The sequence below is a fragment of the Panulirus ornatus genome, chromosome 11 (genome assembly GCF_036320965.1).
Source record: "Panulirus ornatus isolate Po-2019 chromosome 11, ASM3632096v1, whole genome shotgun sequence".
NCBI lineage: Eukaryota > Metazoa > Arthropoda > Malacostraca > Decapoda > Palinuridae > Panulirus > Panulirus ornatus.
The window spans coordinates 5861376-5884932 of record NC_092234.1 but is presented as its reverse complement, the minus strand read 5'-3'; the positions used below and the strand labels follow the sequence as shown (position 1 = coordinate 5884932).

General features: G+C 52.4%; 1 protein-coding gene across 2 annotated transcripts in view; it reads right to left on the bottom strand.

The window, feature by feature from the left end:
• Window positions 1–4755: 4755 nt before the first annotated feature.
• Window positions 4756–23557, bottom strand: part of LOC139751247 (uncharacterized) — a 183078-nt gene continuing 164276 nt past the window's right edge. The window contains exon 2 of one of the 2 annotated variants that reach the window (XM_071666494.1): window positions 4756–5539. In XM_071666494.1, coding sequence (XP_071522595.1) covers window positions 4896–5539 — 644 coding nt within the window. In that variant the 3' untranslated portion in view covers window positions 4756–4895. Of the gene's footprint in view, window positions 5796–23557 lie in introns of both variants that reach the window. The other variant, XM_071666493.1, reaches the window with a different exon arrangement.

Sequence of the window (23557 nt, the reverse complement as noted above, 5' to 3'; positions counted from 1 at the left end):
ACACACACACACACACACACACACACACACACACACACACACACACACACACACACACACATATATATATATATATATATATATATATATATATATATATATATATATATATATATATATATATATATATGAGGCTGCTGCCTCAGTGTGGCCCTCAAGGACAGGGTCTACATCCGAGTGCACGAACGGTCACGACCCTTGTGCATGAACGGCACTAGTCATGGTCATGATGGCCTGGCCTCTGGCCTGACCCAGCCAGACTGACGCGCAAGTGTGTGTGTGTGTAGTTCCCCGTGTGACCTGAGGGAAGGAGGAGGAGGAGGAGGAGGAGGAGGAGGAGGAGGAGGAGGAGGAGGAGGAGGAGGAGGAGGAGGAGGAGGAGGGGAAGGAGGAGGAGGAGGAGGAGGAGGAGAGAGCGCAAATATTTGCACAATCAAAAGGGTTCTCTCGGCCACCGCCGAGCTGTGCGTCACGTATGGGAAAGACGCGTCAAGCGATGATACTCTGACGCATGGATGCGTCAAGCCGGGTGCGTCATGCACGGTGACAGGCGCGTCAGATATATGAATCGACGCATCAATGCGTAGGTGTACGGGACTAAGCAATAAGGCGTGCGGTCACATGGCCCGCCATGCGGGAGCGAGTGCGTCAAGCCCACGACCGAAAATGACGGTAAACCATGAAGACGATGAGTGACAGGTGGTGGCCAGACTGACGGACAGACAAGACAGACATACAGACACATACGCAAAAGGACAAACAGACAGAAAAATATGTATATACAAAAAAAAAAAAAAAAATATCACTAAAGACAAAGAAAAAATAATACATACATACATACATACATACATATATATATATATATATATATATATATATATATATATATATATATATATATATATATATACACCGCCACGAGAAAACGCACACGAAAATACTTTGAGACAATCACAGGAAAAACTTTTCGTCCTCCCGGATCAACTCTCTGTCTCCCCCACCCCGACCCGACCTCCGTCCCTGATTTACCCGAGCCCGAGATCTTCTTCTTCATGGCCCCCCCTCCTCCCTCCCCCCAGGGCCGTAACACGGGAGATAACACGGGAAAACAATTAAAGGAAACTTGGCGCGTAACGAAGGCGGTGTCGCTATCGGCGAAACTTCAGCGAGGGGCGAGGGGGAGGAGGGTGGGGGGGGCGGGGAAGGCTCCGCTCCGCTCCCGCCGGCGGCACAGACGAAGCTCAAAGAGGCGCACTGGATGATAATAATCCCGCGACGCTGGCACTAAACTGTCGCAGGAAGGGGAGGGGGAAGGGCGTCGCGTCGGGGTCCATGGACTCGTCTCGACTCGAAGCGCAAGGCGACGAAGGCAAAGTGAAACAAACCAATTCGTTCGTCATCTTGTTTACAGCCTCCTTCCCTCCCTCTCCCACCCACGAGACTGTTAACTGCGGCCGTCGTTTAGCTCCAGGTGGGAAGGTAAGGGACCCACAGTCAACAGTCACTCGCGGGGTCTTCATCGTCCACCAGTCGTGGTTATCCGTCACAACGCACGGAGTCTCGGGGACATAGCGTCGTCACAGTCCAGAAGGTCGAGGAGGCGATCCACCACTAGGGAGCAGCAGTTCAGGTACTCACTACTGAGCCACTTCGGGGTGACTCAAGTCTCACGCAGGATTCATAAAACATGAGTCAAACTTAGAGTCGAGGGGGGGGAAAAACACTACAAAAACGTACGAGTCCATTGGGGAATAAAAAAGTTAAAGCGTCACTTGACACCCTCACAGGTTCCAGTCGGCTTCGTAAGTCAAAATGGAAACTAAATAACAGAGTTAAAACCTCCAATGAGAGTCATTAAGTATTCAGAAGCTTTAAGCGTAATGTGCAAATCCGGATGTCAAAGCGAGTGTCGTAATCCCAAGTCCAAAAGCTAATGTAAGGATTAAAGAACCCCGGGAGACGAGAGGCGAGGCAATATTGACACGGGGAACTTCAGCCACCCGGCAATACAGGTGCGGTGAAGGCAGGAGCTGGTCTCCCGGCCGACGTAAGGACGGGTAATGGCAGCGGTGCTTAACGGGAGAGGGTTTAATCCTCCGAAGTAACCGGGCTACATCGAGGCGCTTCTGGCCCACAGCAGTCTTGTGGCTGGGGCGACTCACTCTCGGGCCCTCGACTCAGTCTATGACTCGCTAATTCAGATCGACGCGAAGGGATGTCTTTTCAGACATCTAACCTTCATTGACTTCGGGGGTCTTAGTGCTCGGCACAGATCCTTCTGAAGGAGTGAGGACCACTCCCAGTCAGGTGGGACATCACATGGGAGGCATGATGGTCCAGCTGCCGACGTTACTAAAGGCTGGGAAGGTATGGTGAGGACGGGTGGTAAAGCAAGGACAAGGGTGGTACAGTATGGATAGGGTAGGTGCAGTAAGGACAGGGGGAGTTGTCACAGTACGGACGGGTGATGAAATAGACGAACGAGTGAGGAGGTAGAGGAGCAAGTGCAGGGGAGGGGAACAACAGGGGCTATTCAGCAAGACATAAGACTGTGGTGGTGGTGGTAGTGGGAGTTGGGAGGAGGAGGAAGAGGAGGAGGTAGGCAGGAGGAGGAGGAGGAGGTAGGGAGGGGCAGACATTGTTGCAGTACAAAAGGTTTGGTCTGTGAGAGCCAGGCTGGCTGGCTGGTTGGCCGGCCTGGTGAGGATATAAGCGGCTCACGTCTCACTGTTGTAGTGGTGACAAAGCCACACACCCACCCGCCCGCCCGCCCGCCCGCTCCTCTCAATGACCCCTGCCTCTCTTTCATATACACATGCTTCTTCTACCCCCACTGGCCACGGTCGCGTTATCTCTCTCCTCCACCACATCGAGAGAGAGAGAGAGAGAGAGAGAGAGAGAGAGAGAGAGAGAGAGAGAGAGAGAGAGAGAGAGAGAGAGAGAGAGATGGCAACGTCACCCACCTATCTTCCAAATCATGTCTTGGTCTCACCAACATCTTCGTCGGTTAGCACCGAAAGGAAAGGATGAACAACTGGGCCGACTGTGAGCCGGCTACCCTGTCTAGGATTCGAACCCGGGTCCTTTGGATTAGTAGATCGCAACGCTAACCACGTCACTGTGGAGGCTGTGTGTGTGTGTGTGTGTGTGTGTGTGTGTGTGTGTGTGTGTGTGTGTGTGTGTGTGTGTGTGTGTGTGTGTGTGTGTGTGTGTGTTGTGCGCGCGCGCGGTATGAAGGATGTTGCTAAGACAACTAACATGATGATATTGTACACTACCTCTCACTTATCCGTACACTAACTCTCACTTACCCGTACATTAACTCTCACTTATCTGCACACTTCCTCCAATTTATCAGTAAACTACAAACTTCAACTTGTACCAAAGAAGACACATAACATGGCAAATGTCTTCGTTACACCTCAAGTGGAAGAGTACAGGTGTTCGCCTTCAGTGAGAAATGATAAATGAATAAGAGGAAGTTTTCACAAAACATCAAACATTTCTTTTTTTTTACAAAAGCAAAAACAAGCAACACACTACATAAGCAAGTCACATAAAGTCTCCTTGATATATATATATATATATATATATATATATATATATATATATATATATGAACAAAGTGCATATGAACGCGCACCTTCATAGAACATACAAACCTCCAACAGCCAGGATCGAACCCGGGACCCCTGTGCAACAGGCGGGAGCGCTACCGCTAGGCTATGATCGCCCCATGGAGGTTTGTATGATATATATATATATATATATATATATATATATATATATATATATATATATATATATATATATATATATATATATATCCTATGGGATTATATAATATAATTCTATTGGAGTCTCTTTATTTACAATAATCACATTAGGAGTCCTACAGGATGTTGAGGGACATGCACAGCTACAAACATTATCACTCTCCAGTATGTACACGTAACATCTACCGTCACACTCCGTCACAAACGTAACTACTAGTAACAACAAAACACACTTCGTTACCATAACAAACATCTCTATACATCTGCCTTGACTAAAACTACGTCAAAATCATACACATTCAAGATGGTAATTCTGTCACAATCATATAAATTTGTGGATGGAGGATATCGATGGACATGACTGGGATGTTTACAGGTATGTCATGCGGCAGGACCCGTCAGGTCCCCAGATCATGCAGGGCATCGGGGGAGGGGGAGCCTGGAATCATGCGTGGTGGGGTGGGGGGGATCACTGATGGTCGTGCATGGCATCAGGCAAAATCTAGCTTATTCACAGCACATGTTAGGTCATCAAACATGCGTTGGCCCAGGCGTGGGGGGGACCAGGTCACACATCACACCTGGCAGATCCCAGGTCATGCAAGAAGGTCTCGGGTCGTCCAGAGCACCGGGCGTGTTATTAAGTCATGCATGGCACACGACAGCGGGGAGGGGGGAGCCCGAGGTCGCGGTATAGGACCCCCTCTCAAGCAATGACTTCGACATGCGTGACGGCAGGCGAATTAAGTCATGCGCGGCACCCGGCAGGTCATGCACGCCACCGACAGGTCATGCGTGGCACCTGGCTGGTCATGCGTGGCACCTGGCTGGCACAGACCATACCTTGGGGTTCCTGGGGCTGGCCCTCGGCGTTGTAGTAGGCCCAGACCATGAGCTTCTCCAGGATGGATGGGCCCGAGGACAGGTCCTCCGAGGAGCCATACAGGTCCTCCTCGTGTTCCTCGAGGAGCGGCTGGTTGAAGTAGAAGCCATCCTCCTCACAGAGCAGCGAGGACGACCCTGGCCCGCCCCCCTCACCGTCCGAGAGGACCAGGTTGCGACGCGCGACGAGGGGCGGCCGCGCGCCGTGGAGGCAACGAGTAGGCAGTGAGCGTGTCTTCAGTTCCTCCCCCGGGGCAACAACCATGGCCGCTGGGGCCGAGGCGCCCCGCTCGTGGGCCACAACCCCCGCCATGTCCGGGGCGGTGCCGTGAGGGTCACGGGGCAGGGACCAGCAGCCAGGGCCCCGGAACACTCGGGGGCAAGGTATCCCGACGAGGAGAGAGGCTGAGCGGGGTCGGTGGCAGCAGCAGCAGCCTGCTCGCTCAGGCTGGTCGGGCAGGAGAGGCTGCCGGTGCCCCCCAGAGGGGAGCGAGGAGCCAGGGAGTGGATGAAGGACGGGGGAGGAAGGTCGTCAGGGCCGGATACTGAGGGAGGGAGACCGGCGGCCCCCACGCGAGGGTTGGGAGGGGGGCGATACTCGGGCACGGGTTGGAAGGGTGGGTAGCGATGGCCAGGGGGCTGGGGGGTGGCTGAGCGGGGCGCTAGGCCCACCAGGGGCGTGGCCGTCAGGAAGTGAGGGGCGGGGCCCTGGGCCAGGCCAGGCAGGGGCTGAGGGGCACACGACAGAGCACTCGAGACAGAGCTCAGGCCGCTGCTGCCCTGCGAACTGCTGGTGACCTGAGACTGTTGCTGCTGCTGCTGTTGTTGTTGAGCCAGGCGGGTGAGGGAGGGGGCTGGGGAGAGCGTCGGGCGTGGCGGGGCTGCAGGAAGAACAGGTCGAGGGTGAGTATAAGGCGGGGGCGCGGGTAGGGGCGGGCGTGGCGGCTGGTAGAGGCCATCGTCGTCGGCAGCGTCGGCAGGCACCATGATGGCGCGGGTGGTGGTGCTCCTCCTCGCCTCCACACAGCCAGCACCACTACCTACCTCACCATTCCTGCATCACAATCACAACATTTTCCACAACACTAACATCAAGCATCACGTGTCACAGGTATAGTGATATATTATAGATATTCCCTGCAACAGACAAGAAGAGACATTATGCAAATCACATCAAAATCATCAATATTCATCAAACATCAATGTATCACAGATTCTCGAACATAATGCAACACAAACTGTATCACAGAGCGTGGAATACAACACAATCTGCTTGCACTTCTTGTAGCACACACTCTTACCACTCTCCACGTCACAACGAAACACTCCGCCCTACTACCACATACGACTCGCTTGAGTACAACAACTGACATAACCAGATCACAAAACTACTACTCACTCCACAATACCATCACCACTACACCATCCCCTGCCGCACATCACCACCACTCATGAATCACCCCTTACGCGCCACTACCGAACCCCACCCCACATCCCCCCGTGCACCCCCACCACACAACCATTCACTACACACCCAACACCACCACACAACCATCCACTCTGCACCATTACCAATGCAAAGCGACCACGTACTACACACACCCACCCTACCACACAATAACCTTCCACCATTAGCACCACAACAGAACCGTCTCCAATATATATATATATATATATATATATATATATATATATATATATATATATATATATATATATATATATATATGATCCCAGTAGACAAACATGTTGCACTCGACTGACCGTTGGCCCCCGTCACCAACACGACCAGCTAAATGAGATGGATGAGGGAGGGAGGGAGGCATGACTCACGCCTCCTCGAAACCCCCGCCTCACCTCCTCCTCCTCCTCCCAACCCTACTCCCACGACCCCACCCTCAGGCGACAACCAGATGTCCTCTGAGTCGTAAATCCTGAACCAAGACGCGGGGAAAACAACGATCACGCTCAAACGATTCCTACAAAACCTTTCTTTTTTTTTTTTTTTCATATAGCACTGTACGAGACGTCAGTGGGAGCCAATTACAGCCACATAATGCAGTGTTTCTCCCCCGTCTACAGCTCTCATTACCAACTAATAACTCGAAAGGTATTACCCCCTGGAAGGTATCATAAACCACCTCATTAAAGCTAATGAAGTTTTTCTCTTTTGATAAAAACAACAAAAGTTCCCAGTGTTTTGAGATCAGTCCTCGGGGTAAGGGAAATGTATATCCACACATAGGAATGATAACCCTGCCATACACCATGGTTCATAAGGTCGTTAGTCTCCCCATACATCATACGTATCCAACCCTCGCCTACGATAAAATGGTTCCCTCATCACGGCACTTATTCCATAATCCAATCACTGCGGCCCTCCTGATTTACCCTCCTGTGTCTCCGTCTACGTGGGTTACGAGCGTGTGGCATTGCAACCAATCACCTCCAGAAGACCCTCCATCCCCTCCTCCCTCTCGTCATGAGGTCTTCGGTCATCTGGTTTTCCCATGTACTCACGCCAGTCCCTGGACCTTTTTTTTGTGCACTCTGTATCCGACATACCCAAGGCTCGTGTGCTGCCGTGCCCAGAGAGTTAAGGCTAACAGAGTTAAGAGGATGACGAACGCGTACACTCACTCAGGTCTATGATCCAAGAGCACCCTGCCATCAACTGGCTGGTGCGAGCACACCTTAGATGTCACATGGTGGTTCCTTCTCTGCCTACCTCCTCCCTCACCCTTAATTCTCTAACCAGCCAGGTGTTCTCAGACGTCCGCCACCTCAAGAACCATTCCCTTAAAAGCGGCCGATCCTACAACCCTCCCTCCCTCCGCCGCTCTGGACAAACTATTCACGACTATCCACTATCATCTCACACACACACACACACACACACACACACACACACAGAGCCGCAAGCAAGTCGTAATTTCCTTTCCCTTTTCCCCGAGATATGTCCTCCTGTCCCGCTGTTAACGTCCCGGGGGACTCTACCCCACTCCGTCCCAGCGAGGCGTGTTCATTTTTCACAGTCGTTGGCCCACAGCGGGGACGCCTTGCCGACGTCCTGGGCTAAATCATCGTTTATTAGCTCCTTGAGCACGAAAGGTACAAAGTTCCTTGAGGTCGACGGTTCGATCCTTAGGCACGGAGGGGAGGGAAGGCCACTCCGAGGACAATGGTGCGACCTTCCAGGACCACGGTACGACCCCCTGAGCAACGACGGAGCGACCCCTGAGCAACAACGGTACGACCCCTGAGCAACAACGGTACGATCCCTGAGCAACGACGATGCGAGCCTTGAGCATCGACGGTACAACCACTGAGAACGAAGAAGGTACGACCCTCAAGTATGATGTCCTTCCTGTCCTTTGACCTGACCCTCAGGAGTCAAGTCAAAGTCCACACCACCTCGTGCTCAGGAGGTTAGGAATCCCTTTCAAAAAAGGGGGGCGAGCTCAGTCACGCCCCTCCCACCCACAGTCCTTCCCCGTCACGAAAGACGAGAGACAAATAACCGAAAGCCATCCACCACAGATAATCCACGACAAACCAGAAACAAGAAAACCCACTGATGATAAAAAAAAAAAAAAAACTTTTCAAACTGCAAAAATACTGTAAAAGGCAACGTTCAGTCTCCAGCAGTCGTATACTGCATTCTTACGACAGCTGGCGCTCTGGAGCCTCCCGCTCAGTATAAACATTAGTTCTTATTTATGAGCGAGTCATTTGTCTCACCAGGACTCCTCCAGCCTGTGTTCCCATGACAGCTAACCCGGCAGGATGGGGTACCCACCCGGGCTGACTTGCGCTTTACCAGCTAAAATGATTATCCCTGAACATGTGCTGTATTCAACTCAAAAGACTTGCGTACATGTTACGCACGTACACATCGAGCCACACACTGCCGGCGACGGAGAGATTAGACAGTCAATGATCAAAGGTAATGAACCAACAGAGGCAGCAGAGGGCACAAGCGCAAAGCTTAAGCAAAGCAGACACAGGTTGTAGGGCAGAGGAATCAACCATTACAAGCTGTCTCCCAGAAAACAAAGCACTTGTATCTGTATGGTCAATGACCCCCCAAGACCATCATCCCAAGCACAAGGGGATCAAAGTCTCTGTACAGACGAGTCACTTCACAAAGTAATAAGTTCCCCTCCCACCCCCAGAATGGGTCATCGATCCTAATGGTTTCCCCAGCCAAGTGGTGACAGTGACCCCTCACGGGCAACACACTGGCCACCATGTATGTATCAACACATGACGTCGACGGTCCACTAGACATATCATGCCATCAGTGAGGAGGAGGAGGAGGAGGGATCGGGAGGTCACCTGACAGACCTGAGTCCGCCTTGCTTGCGAGTGCGTCTCTAGGTCCCCCCGACACACTCGAGGGCGTGTCTCGCGAGTGCGTCTCTAGGTCCCCCCGACACACTCGAGGGCGTGTCTTGCGAGTGCGTCTCTAGGTCCCCCGACACACTCGAGGGCGTGTCTTGCGAGTGCGTCTCTAGGTCCCCCCGACACACTCGAGGGCGTGTCTCGCGAGTGCGTCTCTAGGTCCCCCGACACACTCGAGGGCGTGTCTCGCGAGTGCGTCTCTAGGTCCCCCCGACACACTCGAGGGCGTGTCTCGCGAGTGCGTCTCTAGGTCCCCCCGACACACTCGAGGGCGTGTCTCGCGAGTGCGTCTCTAGGTCCCCCGACACACTCGAGGGCGTGTCTCGCGAGTGCGTCTCTAGGTCCCCCCGACACACTCGAGGGCGTGTCTTGCGAGTGCGTCTCTAGGTCCCCAGACACACTCGAGGGCGTGTCTTGCGAGTGCGTCTCTTAAGTTATTATTCACAGTGGAGGGGGAGGGAAGACAGGGAGTGGTAGAGGCGGTGCACGCCACAAAAGCCGGAGGAACACCACCAGTCACCTAACCAAGAAAAATCCCCTCAAGTCACCCCCACATTTCTCTGATAAAACCATTTCCATAAATCCCGGCAGCGGAGGCTCTCCTAGGGAAAAAAAAAATATAAAGAAGACAGTCGCTGTGCAAACCAGAGGCACAAGGTTATCCTCTTCCAGGAATAAATAGTCTCACGGTGAGATCTGAGGAAGAGACCGTCTGCTAGTGAGGGTCATAGGCAAAAGGCCGCCTCACAGTGAGATCTGCACAAGGGGAGCCAGAGAGGCACTGCGACAGCTCCCGGTGCAGCCGGAACAAGGCACTGTCAAAGATAAGACTTCGCGGTCTATGTCAAGATAGCTCCAGTCGGCAGGAAGAGGGGGTGGGGGATGGGGGAGGGGCAAGGAGGGACCAGCAGAAGGGGTGAGCTTGGAGGGGACGGAGGGAGACAAGCTCGGAAGGCTAGCATGAAGGTGGTGGGGTGGGGTGGCAGTGGAGGGGCGGGAGGGGAAGGAGGGAGCAGAACGACGGGGAGGGGGCAAAAGAGGACCCAGCGGAGGGGAAGGTCCAACAAAGAGCTATATGGACGGTAACCGCAGGAGGAACCATCACAGAGGCCAGCGGAAAGCAGCTGCAGCATGACACAGCAGGGAGGAGGCGCCACGGGGGAAGAACCAGCAGAAAGGCAGAAGCAGAGCAGACAGCAGAAATGCAGCAGCAGGAGACACAGAGCCTGCCAGGAAACGGAAGCAGAGACGCGACAGCCGGGAAGAGCTAGGAGCAGCGATGGCCCGGAAGGGAGTGGCCAGCAGGGAGGCAGTAGGAGAGGCCAGCAGGGAAATGCCAGCAGAGAGGAAGCAGGAGTAGGCAGTAGGAAACATCCAGCAGGGAGAGGTTAGCAGGAAGGAGCAGCAGAGAGGAAACCGCAGGAGGAAGGCAGCAAGAGAAGCCAGCACAGTAGAGGAAGCAGGAGTGGCCAGCAGGGAGGAAGCAGCAGGAGGAAGGGCCAGCAGGAGGAGGGGCCAGTAAGGAGGAGGTAGCAATAATGAGAGTGCATACCGTCTGTCGGGGGCCGGGGTGAAGCAACACGGGTCGATATCTTTAGTCGTCACACTCCCTTTCCCACCCTCCCTACCTCCCTCCCGCTGACACTCAACCCTCACCCTCCAGCTGACGCTCAACCCTCAACCTCCAGTTGACGCTCAACCCTCACCCTCCAGCTGACGCTCAACCCTCAACCTCCAGCTGACGCTCAACCCTCACTCACCCTCAAGTTGACGCTCAACCCTCACCCTCAAGCTGATGCTAAACCCTTAACCTCCAGTTGACACTTAACCCTCACTGCTTAACCTACCGCCCAACCTCGTACTTCCACTCAACCTCTCCTCACTACCGGCCCAACCTCACGCTCTACCACTCCCTCAGGCCACAACAAGACCCGCTAAGCTACAGGACCTCCATAAACAACATGAGTGAGGGAAGAAGAGCTCGGTGAAGATAAAGGAAAACGCGAGATGGACGGAGATTTTCCGGATATAACTTCTGAGTACGATCAAGGAGTCGACCACTGGTCCAAACTGCAGGTGGAGGAGGAAGGGATCATACCCTGAGAACCACCACCAAGACAAGTGAGAGAGAGAGAGAGAGAGAGAGAGAGAGAGAGAGAGAGAGAGAGAGAGAGAGAGAGAGAGAGAGAGAGAGAGAGAGAGAGTCACTCACGACTGACCCACTCACTACAGCAGGAGAGCCGGACTCAATGATTTCATTACCTCCAAGACTTGACGCTCCACCCCCCCCCCCCTCCCCCCATCACTCTAAACTTCACTCCTCCAAGACTTTCTCTTCCTGAGAACTTCCCCAACCCAGAGACCTCAGTCCTCCAAGACTTGGGTACCCATACATGAACTTCACCAACCTCATGACTTCCCCCTCACTCTCCAAGACTTGACTTCTCCAGGACTTCAGCACTTCCTCAGACTTCATCATCATATATATATATATGACATCACCTTCCCTAATGACTTCAGCCTGACGTCACTACCTCCCTCTACTTCATGAACTCGTACAAGTGACTTCGTGCCCCAATGACTTCACGACCCCCGGTGACTTCACCGACCAGTCCAAGCGACTTCAGTGCCCCTTTGACTTCCCCCAACCAATTCCAGGTGATGTCCAAAGTCGCCGTGTTAACTCTTGATGACATAAGAGCTACGACGTCCCACGATGTCCACCAATCGCAAGCCACCAACGTCACCAGTACTCAGCCAATGGGGCTCCTCCCACGGGCCCATGGCTAAGACGGATATATATATATATATATATATATATATATATATATATATATATATATATATATATATATATATATATATATATATATGTTTAGCACCTATATAGGGAGGAAGCTTATTACATATTACCGGCGGCCGCGTCAGAAATGATCAGAAATGGATACGGGGACACACGGGGGGGGAAATATAAAAACGGCCCGCGACCAATCACACGGCAATACCTTCCCTGAAATGGAACACCGTGTTGCCGCAGCTCCAGTCCACCCGCCACCCCATGCGTCGGGCCAACACCACGTATCGTCAAATTACATATGCGCGTCGCAATGATATGGCGAGGTAATAGGAAAAAAAAAAAAGAAAAACCACATTACGGACGACCGGATGGGCAATTAACAACACGGTTGGACTATTTAATACCCAGGACGGTGGAGGGCTGACCAGGCAGGAGCTGAGTGGCGGAGAGAGTAAACCGGAGACGAGACAGTGCTGCCTGCAGAGATTGTAAACCAGAAAGACGGTACCTACAGATATTGTAAACCAGAAAGACGGTACCTACAGAGATTGTAAACCAGAGAGAGGGTACCTACAGAGATTGTAAACCAGAGAGACGGTACCTACAGAAATTGTAAACCAGAAAGACGGTACCTACAGATATTGTAAACCAGAGAGAGGGTACCTACAGAGATTGTAAACCACAGAGACGGTACCTACAGAGATTGTAAACCAGAAAGACGGTACCTACATATATTGGAAACCAGAGAGACGGTACCTACAGAGATTGTAAACCACAGTGACGGTACAGACAGAGATCGTAAACCACAGACGGTGTCTACAGAGACTGTAAACCACAGACAGTACCTACAAGACCGAAATATCTGTAAACCTAAATCTACGTCAAACTTGAAGCTCCACATAAATCTAAAGCTCCATATACATCTGACTACGGGTGTACACACATCTCCACAGAACGTTCTATATACATCTAACCCACCATATAAATCTAAGCCTTCATATAAATGAAAAAAAAATTGTAAAGCAACATATAAATCTGCAACTCCATATATAAATCGAAAACGACACCTATAGTATATCTAACCTCCATATACATTCAAAGAACCATACAAATCTAACCTATATACATCTATTTCTATTAGAATATAAAAAAAACTACAAATAAAGGCAAAAAAAAAAAATTAAATGACCCTCTTAAAAATAACGCGATTCGAAAATCCCTCAAAACAACATGGCGTTGTTGTAACCTGAGGTGTTATGAAATGTAAACAACATGGGGTTGTTGTAACCTGAGGTGTTATGAAATGTAAACAACATGGCGTTGTTGTAACCTGAGGTGTTATGAAATGTAAACAACATGGCGTTGTTGTAACCTGAGGTGTTATGAAATGTAAACAACCTCGGGGCAGGGAAAACTCTAAATATAGATCAAATGTAAACAACCATCGGGTCGCGCGGGAAAACACAGAAGTTAACTTACATTATCATTTACACCGATGTCAAGTGTTACATATATGTGACCTAACCAGCACAGCGGTCATACTAACACACACACACGACACACACACACACACACACACACACACACACACACACACACACAGGAATAATACATGAGCGTAAACGGAATGTAAATGGAACGGGGGAAAGGGTGTAAATTGAAATGGAAAGGATATATTTAAAACAGCGGACTCCAACGGTCCTCATGTAGATGGTTCTCACTAAATTATGATTATGGGTAAAGACTGGAGTGCTGTGAGCGATTTACATACGGGACAGTAAGGGTGTCTAAACGGTAAACACGGGAATACGTAAAATGAGAAAAACGACGAAATAATAATAATAATAATAATAATAATAATAATAATAATAAAAATAATAATAATAATAATAATAATAATAATAATAATAATAATAATAATAATAATAATAATAATAATAATAAAATAATAATAATAATAATAATAATAATAATAATAATAATAATAATAATAATGATAATAATAATAATAATGATAATAATAATAATAATGATAATAATAATAACAATAATAATAATAACTGTAATAACAACAATAATAATAATAATAACAATAATAATAACAAAAGCTCGTTGCGCCCTCTACAGCTCTGGCGAAGACAGTGATTCTCTCTCTCTCTCTCTCTCTCTCTCTCTCTCTCTCTCTCTCTCTCTCTCTCTCGGCTCCTAACTGAGGCACCCGCAATATACAGGGCCCCTCTCTGACCCGCGACAATACAGCGGGTCTAATTAAATGTATTTGTCAGACATTTCCAAAAACATGTTTTCTAAACGGAGTGACGTAACTGGTATTGTCCTCTGACCTGGCCTTCCTGGACCTAACCTTGTGGATTCCATTTCCACCAATGAAAAGATCTCAATATGAGGAACAACCTACGTTTTCTTTTGTCTTGTAAAAGGGGGTACATACATAGGACCACCACGTTTCGTTTTCTGACAGACAGACTCAGTAAACATGGCCTCAAAACAACTGTGATCATCTTAGCTTCAGTCATACTCGGCAAGTAAACAACCAGAAGGTGACAGGCCACCAGGGGGATGAGGTTCGGAATATGGACGGTGGTTCTGTCCACGCCAGGACGTACGCTTGTGTAGCGGTAATTCTCTGTCTCGACAGGTAGAGACAGAGAGCCCGGGACACACGTCTCATTGTCTTGACGGGCGTAGACAGGTTGGCTGGGACAGTGTTCGGCCGAGGCGTGACCGGGGTCCGTCTGTCGACCTGCGTGTACAGCACACGTCAGCGGTGGTGGCGACGCGCACCCCTCGTACCAGCAGCCGAGGGTGATTAAGACACACACACACTCTGCGCTGTGTGTCACTCCGGTAAAACCCCCAGCGGTTGGTGTAAAGTGAGGCACAGCGCGCGCGGTTTTTACAACCCGCCACCGGGAGGGAGAGAGAGAGAGAGAGAGAGAGAGAGAGAGAGAGAGAGAGAGAGAGAGAGAGAGAGAGTAGTGTGTGTGTGTGTGTGTGTGTGTGTGTGTGTTTCCCCGTCGCCACAGACATTCTGGCGCACTTGCCAATACCGCACTTCACGACAGCTTTAGTCCCCACACACATAACACGCTGGAGATGATCACTGCCACACATACAAATGAATACACACACACACAGAGGAATTCAGAAATGTACCGCACAAGTTAACCCCTTCATCATCGCGGTGGTACGACCCTTGAGCACGACGGTACGACCCTTGAGCACGACGGTACGAGCCCTGAGCACGATGGTACCATCACTGAACACGACGGTACATTCCTTGAGCACGACGGTACGACCCGGGGTGTGAAGGCCAGGCCTGCTGATTGCGGCCTTTAAAAGGGTCGGGTCGAAGAGTCAAAAGCATCATAACATACACCAAGGGTCGTACCGTCGTGCTCTGTGGTCGTACCGTCGTGCTCTGTGGTCGTACCGTCGTGCTCTGTGGTCGTACCGTCGTGCTCTGTGGTTGTACCGTCGTGCTCTGTGGTCGTACCGTCGTGCTCTGTGGTCGTACCGTCGTTCTCTGAGGTCGTACCGTCGCGCTCTGTGGTCGTACTGTCGTGCTCTGTGGTCGTACCGTCGTGCTCTGTGGTCGTACCGTCGCGCTCTGTGGTCGTACCGTCGCGCTCTGTGGTCGTACCGTCGTGCTCTGTGGTCGTACCGTCGTGCTCTGTGGTCGTCCTGTTACGCTCTAGGGGTCAATGCTCGAAAGGAACGAGTTGAGTCTGCTGTCCGGCGGCGCTTGAGGGAGCACGACGAAGCTGTGTCCCTTGAGGCAGATCTCTGATACACGTCTGCACGACAGATAATGGAGCGACGCAGCGGAGATGTGTAAAATGACGCTGCGGCAGTGTTCGCGGGGTGCGCTGTGAGGGTGCGCCGATGTGAGATGTGGTGCTGTGTGGACGTGCGGTATTCTGATACGTTGTTAATGGTTGCCTGGATCTGTGGTGGGGGGTCAAGCCTATGCTGTGGTGGGAGTAGTGAGGGGAGTCACTACACACGTGTGATGCTGTGGAGATTCGTGCTGTGCGCTGCTGTGGTGAAGTGCGGTGGCACATGGCACTGTCGGAGTGTGTGTGTGTGTGTGTGTGTGTGTGTGTGTGTGTGTACGTGTGTGTGGTGATGCCTGAGGCAGATGGTGAGTAGTGTGGTGGTGGCGGTAGTGTGAATGGTTGCTAAGGGTGATGGTGGGCGAGGGAGTTGAGGGAGGGAAGGAGGGTAGAGGGTGAGTAGGTGGGAGGGTGGGAGTATAGGTTGGGGGAGGGAGAATAGGCGCCAGGCAACGTCACTGAGTTGCTAGGCCGTTCACTCCCCTCACTCACACACACACACACACACACACACACACACACACACACACACACACACACCGACCGTGAATGACTCACCACCCATCCTTCACCAACGAATCCCCCCCCCTCTCCCCCTTGCACCCCGTCACGTGACCAAGGTCCCCCCCTCCTACCTCCCTCCCACTCCCCTTCCCTCCTACCCACATCACCACCACTGGACCCGTTCATTTACTTCCTTGAGGGATGACCCAAAAAAAACCGGGAGAACCGTGCCAACTTAAGCAGGACCAGCCTGCCCTTCCTAACTGCTGGATTATTACTTTTGAAACAGCTGGAACTTTGTCCCACCCAGCTGGAGGCTTGTCCCACCCAGCTGGAGGCTTGTCCCACCCAGCTGAAGGCTTGTCCCAGACAGCGGCACCAGTCCCTCATACAACGAACGATTGGCAGACTTAATATCATATATCCGAGTTTATATTACACCAACACACGAGCCCTCAAGTTGTAACCAATAACATGATGCCATTAATGAGTGACCACCCCGGGTCGCATTTCAAACTCAAATGGAATCTTGGGTCAAGATCCTTCGTGGATTCCATTTCCAGAATGGCGGGAAAAGAAGAACCAAGTCAGGTCTGAACTGGTAAACGCGGAGGGACAGACAGACAAACGTACAGACAAAGACACTACGACACAGACACTGCCAGTCCCACAGACCGCCAGTATTCTTGGCCACAATGACCTTTTCCACCCACCCTCCGCCTCGTCAGCTTACTGCTCTATGTCTGTTTCACAACACAGACAAAGAAGAAGAAGAAGAAGAAGAAAGACGCGAGACCTCTCTTGGCTCTCACCGACCATCGAGCTTTCCGACCGTGTGAATCGTGGCATAATCATCAGCAGAGCCGTCAACACTGGGCCGCGGAGGGAGAAGTCCCCCACTCAGTAGCGTCGCCCACCACCTCAGTGAGGCTGTACGGCTTCCGATGGGCCACCATCTACCCTCACCATCCACCCCTACCTCGTCCGCGGCGCCCTAAGAGACCACAGCGACGGGAGGAACCCCTCAACCTTATCAATGATGCCCTTCGTAGGGACATACATACATACATACCAGCTGGACGGGAAACACGTCTAGGACTGTAACCACTGATGCAGGGTTGACAGGATCTCCTCCTCCTCCCCGAGCAACAGCTCCCTCCCGTCCTGCAACACTCCCGCCACCTCCCAAAACTGGACCGTCGCCAAAAACGTCACCATCAAGTGAAAGACCCGCAATCATACACATCGTCCACGCTTCCAAAACCCCCCGTCCTGCCTCCCTGACCGTCTCATTGAGCACCTGTGGAGACTCTACAAGGTTGCTAAGTCCAGTAGGCCTCAACGGTCTGAACTGTGAGCCACAAACTAGGCCTGGAGGAACTACGACACCGCCACCACTAACCTATCATCCATCTGCACGTAAGGCAGCAGAGGGAGCGGCTCTCGCGGCCGGGCCAAGGCTGTCCGGCTCCTGCCGGCGCACATAAAGTACTGTCTGAGGTCAATATTGGAGCGCCCCCGTAAGCTACACACCTATTGCCGGCTGGGGCCTGAGGCAGGTGGTGAGGACAGTGTGTGGCAGGTGGTGAGGATAGTGTGAGGCAGGTGGTGACGACATTGTGTGGGAGGACATTGTGTGGCAGGTGGTGAGGATAATGTGATGGGGTGGTAATATACAGGGGGACAACACAACACCGGTTTTTTTTAACATACCACACAAAGCAAGACGTACGATCATTACACAAGACATAAGCTTATTCCCTGAGGTACTGGCCAGGTGGTCATGTGGTAGTGTGAGGTGACCACAGACCACAGTGTGGTATTAGCGTGAGGTCACCACACGACCCTCACACACGACGACACGACCCTTGAGCACGACATCGCGACCCTTGAGCACGAATGCACGACCCTTGAGCACAACATCGCGACCCTTGAGCACGACAGCGCGACCCTTGAGCACAGCATCGCAACCCTTGAACACGACATCGCGACCCTGGAGCACTTGACCCTTGAGCACGACCACATGACCCTTGAGCACGACAACATGACCCTTGAGCACGAAGGCACGACCCTTGAGCACGGCGATAAGTCCCTCGGTCATGAAGGCCTGACCTTTCATCGATCTATTACGGGCTGGGTCAAAAAAGGTCAGGGTCGTGCAGGGTCGTGCTTGCCGTGCGAGGATGAGACGGGAACGACCACCTTCCGCAGCCGTGCTCTGAGAAAGCACGTCTCGTGGGGGAAATGCCCCCGTATGATCTATCCCAGGCAAAATGTCCCACAAGCCGAATTATCCCAGGAGGGACGGCTTACGCAGACATCCCAACCATAAATATCCGTCCCAGCCAGCTTCGGGACAGTGTCCCACGCTACCAAAGTAGAGAGACAATGTCCCAGGCAAAATACGCCAAGGTTTGTATCCCAACCAAATGTCCTAATCAAAATGTCTCAATAAAATCCCTTGCCTAAATGTCCTAGACACCCTATCCCAAAACAAAATGTCCCCGCTAAAGCAAACTGTCCCAGCTAAAATATGCTAGGCAAACTGTCCCAGCTAAAATATGCTAGGCAAACTGTCCCAGCTAAAATATGCTAGGCCAAATATCCCAGCTAAAATATGCTGGGCCAAAACACGCCAGTTCAAGACTGCAAGCAGCAGCAGCAGAGTGTCCCAGGAGGAAAGGCGCTGAGAGCTACGCGTCCTGAGGCCAGCCAGCATCCTGTGGGTCGAGGAGCACACCTGAGCATCACCTTGAGGGCTGGAGGAGCATGGCGTGGGTGTTGGGGGAGTGGTGGGGAGGGGGAGCATGGTGGGGCATGGCGTGGGTGTTGGGGAGTAGAGGGGCGGAGGATGGTGTGGAGCATGGCGTGGGTGTTGGAGGAGTGGGGGAGGAGGATGGTGGAGCATGGCGTGGGTGTTGGAGGAGTGGGGGAGGAGGATGGTGTGGAGCATGGAGTGGGTGTTGGAGGAGTGGGGGAGGAGGATGGTGTGGAGCATGGAGTGGGTGTTGGAGGAGTGGGGGAGGAGGATGGTGGAGCATGGTGTTGTAGGAGTCGGGGAAGGGCTGGTGGCGTATGGTGTGGGTGTTGGACGGGAAGGGGTCGTGAGGGGTGGGTGTTTGGAGGTGGTTGGGCACACCCCAAACCACAGTGGGTGGTGAGGTGGGGAGTTTGGGAGGAGGACGTGGGGGGGATCTCTCCCCCAACCCCCGGGCCACGGTCAGCCCTCCCCCTCCCCCACCCAACACACCGCTCAAGACGCCACACCATGTGATGCTCTGGCTGGGGCAGAGCCCCCCCACCCCACGATCAATAACCCCCCCACCCCCAAGCTCCCCCTGCCACTGCCTGTCCCAGGCTAGCTGACCCTCCCCCTCTCCCCTTCCCCTCCCCCCCCGGGATATTCAAACCGCCCTCCCCACCAGCCCACTCACCCACCAGCTGGTTACTCAGCCCACCCCTAGGCGTACGGTGGGCCAGCCCACCGCTGCCTTTACCCACTTTTCTCCCCAACACTCCCTCCCGATCTGTCCCCATCTCCAGCAACACCCTCCACCACCAGCAACAGCAACCTTCCCCCCCTCCCGCTCAAAACCCTCTCTCTTCCCTCCCTCCCCCTTCTAACAACTACCCCCCCCCCCACAAGTGGCAGCTGCAGTACATAATAACCGTGGGTGTCTGGCCCCCCCCCCCCACCCCACCACCCTGACCCTCCCACAATAAGATAATTCACAAGGTGCCACATCCTACCCTACCACCACCACCACCACCAACACCAACACACTCCAAGTCCAGTGTCATCTTCAAGCACCGCTTACTGGGACAAGGCACTCCCTCCCTGGCCACCTGGCCCTCCATGGCCACCAGGCACTCCCTGGCCACTAGGCCCTCCCTGGCCACCAGGCACTCTCTAGCCCTGTCTGGCCACTAGGCCCTCCCTGGCACTTAACACATCAAGAAGTACGTCACAAGTTTCTGCCTTCCTACCTTTGAATGGCGTTCACATCCCTGAGGTCAATATTGAACATATATACATCTTTACACTACGTCTGGAGATCCATGAGCCACCATGTGGTGAGGAGGACGCTCCATGACCATACATAAACATCTACAGTAATCATAAACATTCACGTATAATCATATGTATACATTCGTATATACTCCCTAGTGTATGACAGAATGCTCCAACATTCAACAACAAAAAGTCAATTACCTACATGCGTCTTTCCCTTGTGTGAGTATCTAGGTCACCTCAGTTACGTCTCCCCCTAATGTAAGTATCGAAGTCACCTTCCGTACTTACGTCTGCCGCTAATGTAAGTATCTAAGTCACTTTACTTACTTACATCTGCCCCTTGCGTCGGTACAGGGGTCCCATCTTCTGAAATCACTATCAGTCAGACGTCTGTACATCTGTCGCAGCCTAGGGCAGGCCGAGGGCGTCCCCTTGACGTGGTCTTCAGAAGTCCCCACACGTCTTACGTGGTCTTCAGAAGTCCCTACACGTCTGACGTGGTCTTCAGAAGTCCTCACACGTCTGGCGTGGTCTTCAGAAGTCCCCACACGTCTGGCGTGGTCTTCAGAAGTCACCACACGTCTGATGTGGTCTTCAGAAGTCCCCACACGTCTGACGTGGTCTTCAGAAGTCCCCACACGTCTGACGTGGTCTTCAGAAGTCCCCACACGTCTGACGTGGTCTTCAGTCAACTATCCCCCCCTCCATTCCCTCAGCCTGGCTCTGCAGTCAGTAGTCCCCACACGTCTGATGTGGTCAGTCAACTGGTCAACCCTTCCACACCAGGCAACTGTCCCCCACACACGTCTGATCAGTCAACTGGTCTCCCTCCACCCTACGCAGCAGCCTCCCTCACTCTCCCAAGTGTCTCTATGGCTCGAGTGTTCCCTGGTGCTTCTCTCAGCACCAATACGCCACCAATTCGTGAGTGCTTCACCAGGTGGGGGTCCTGTCGTCCAGCGGACACACTCACACCAGAATAGGCACTCTTCCCGACAACACACTCAGACCAGCAGCGACAACTTCACCGCGACAACACACTCACTCCATTAAACACCCTCATGTCCACCAAAACACCCTCACCCCAACACACTCCAGCTGGTACCACTTAAGTGATGCAGCGGTGCTGCAACACGGTACGCGCACCACACCCACGGTACCACACCCATCGTACCCTTCACCCAAATGTTGGCGATTTATATTATTTCCCAGGTATCTCTCTCTCCACCCACCTTCCTGCCCTCCCTCCCTCCTTCCTCCACCACCAGCACCACCACTTGCCGCCGGTCCAACAAATCCAATAAGGAAGGCAACCTCGCCTCGCTAATCCGGCCACCGGATGACCAGGGAATATCTCAGAGTCGCAAGTTGGATTAAATGGGCAGACATCCGGATATTCAAAGATATTATCCGGCCTGCGTCCCACACGCCGGGAACCACTTCCCTCGACAAAGCGGACGATCTGTTCTATGCAGAGCCAAACACACACGTACAAACCTGGCGATGTCACAAACACAATGACAGTCATCAAACATCTACGACAGACGATGCCAAACGAAGGTTTAAACCCCAGGCAAACATTGGGACTTTATGATAATCAATAACAACCATATCTGAGATGACGGTATATCTCCTCCGTAACCATCACCCACCTACAATGTTCAGGCCACACCAACACAGCCCATCACCATCAACACAGCCCATCACCATCAACACAGCCTATCACCATCAACACAGCTCACATCACCACCAACACGGCCCATCACCATCAACACAGCCCATCACCATCAACACAGCCAACATCACCACCAACACAGCCCATCACCATCAACACAGCCCACATCACCACAGCCCATCACCATCAACACAGCCCATCAACACAGCCCATCACCATCAACACAGCCCAGGCCACATCAACATAACCCTGGCCGCCACACGAACAGAGAGCCCAGGCCAAACTAACACAGCCCAGGCCACACGAACACAGCCCGGGCCACACGAACACAGCCCGGGCCACACCATCAGATCCCAGAGAGCGGCCACAAACAGAGCCGGCGTTTTCCGTGTTACTTATGACCCATTAGCTTAGAGCAGCTTAAACACGCACGGGGAAAACTACCACCACTACCATGATACTGGACCCACTGTGGTGACCCTGGTGTAGGTGGGCCACCACACACACACACACACACACACACACACACACACACACACACACACACCCGCCCACTGTGGTGACCCTGGTGTAGGTGGGCACCGCACACACACACACACACACACACACACACACACACACACACACACCCGCCCACTGTGGTGACCCTGGTGTAGGTGGCCACCGCACACACGCACACGCACACCCATCCACTGTGGTGACCCTGGTGTAGGTGGCCACCATACACCCATACCACTGTGGTGATTGGTGAAGACGGCCACTACACACCCGCCCACTGTGGTGACTCTGTGTGTGTTCGTGTGTGTGTGTGTGTGTGTGTGTGTGTGTGTGTGTGTGTGTGTGTGTGTGTGTAAAAGGGGGTTGGGGGAAGGGGGGGGTTACTATATGAGGGCCTTGGGTGTAGAAGGAAGGGAGTGTGGTCTACCGCGCTTAACAAGGGGGTTAGCCGGGTGTGTGCGTGCGTGGGTGGCGGGAATATTGTTAAATGGGAGGGGGGTGGGCTGGTGGTGGGGAGGGGTTACTGTGGATGGGAGAGAGAGAGAGAGAGAGAGAGAGAGAGAGAGAGAGAGAGAGAGAGAGAGAGAGCGAGAGAGAGAGAGAGAGAGAGAGAAGGAGGCGTTAGTGACAATGGATAGGGGTTAGGGAGTAGAGAGGGATGTGGTTAGATAGATGGACGGCTGGGAGGGAAGTTGATCTAAATAGGTGAGGGGGGTTCCAACACCAGTTGGACCGGCGGCGGACCACACAGGCGCGCAACACCAGTGGACCACGGTCCAGTGGAAGACATACACACTAGGAACCCTGTGACTGAGGGAGTCAGCAAGCCATGGAACGAGACTTGTCCAAGATGCCAAGGCTGTGTGTGTGTGTGTGTGTGTGTGTGTACAGTACCGGAAGGAGGGGGTTCTACACTCGCTGACCCCATCTCTTGACCTTCCATCCTACCGTCATAAAACTTATCAAACTTATTACGTGTCGTGTCCTGTACAGCTTCAGTTCCACCATGTAGCATATTCCATCGTACGTTCACTTCCACTACAAACGTACGTCTTTACGTCACATTCAACCAGGCAATCCAGCAATAATTCACAGAGAAAAACTATAACAATATCTATAAATAAAAACTACAACGATGTCTACAAATGATTG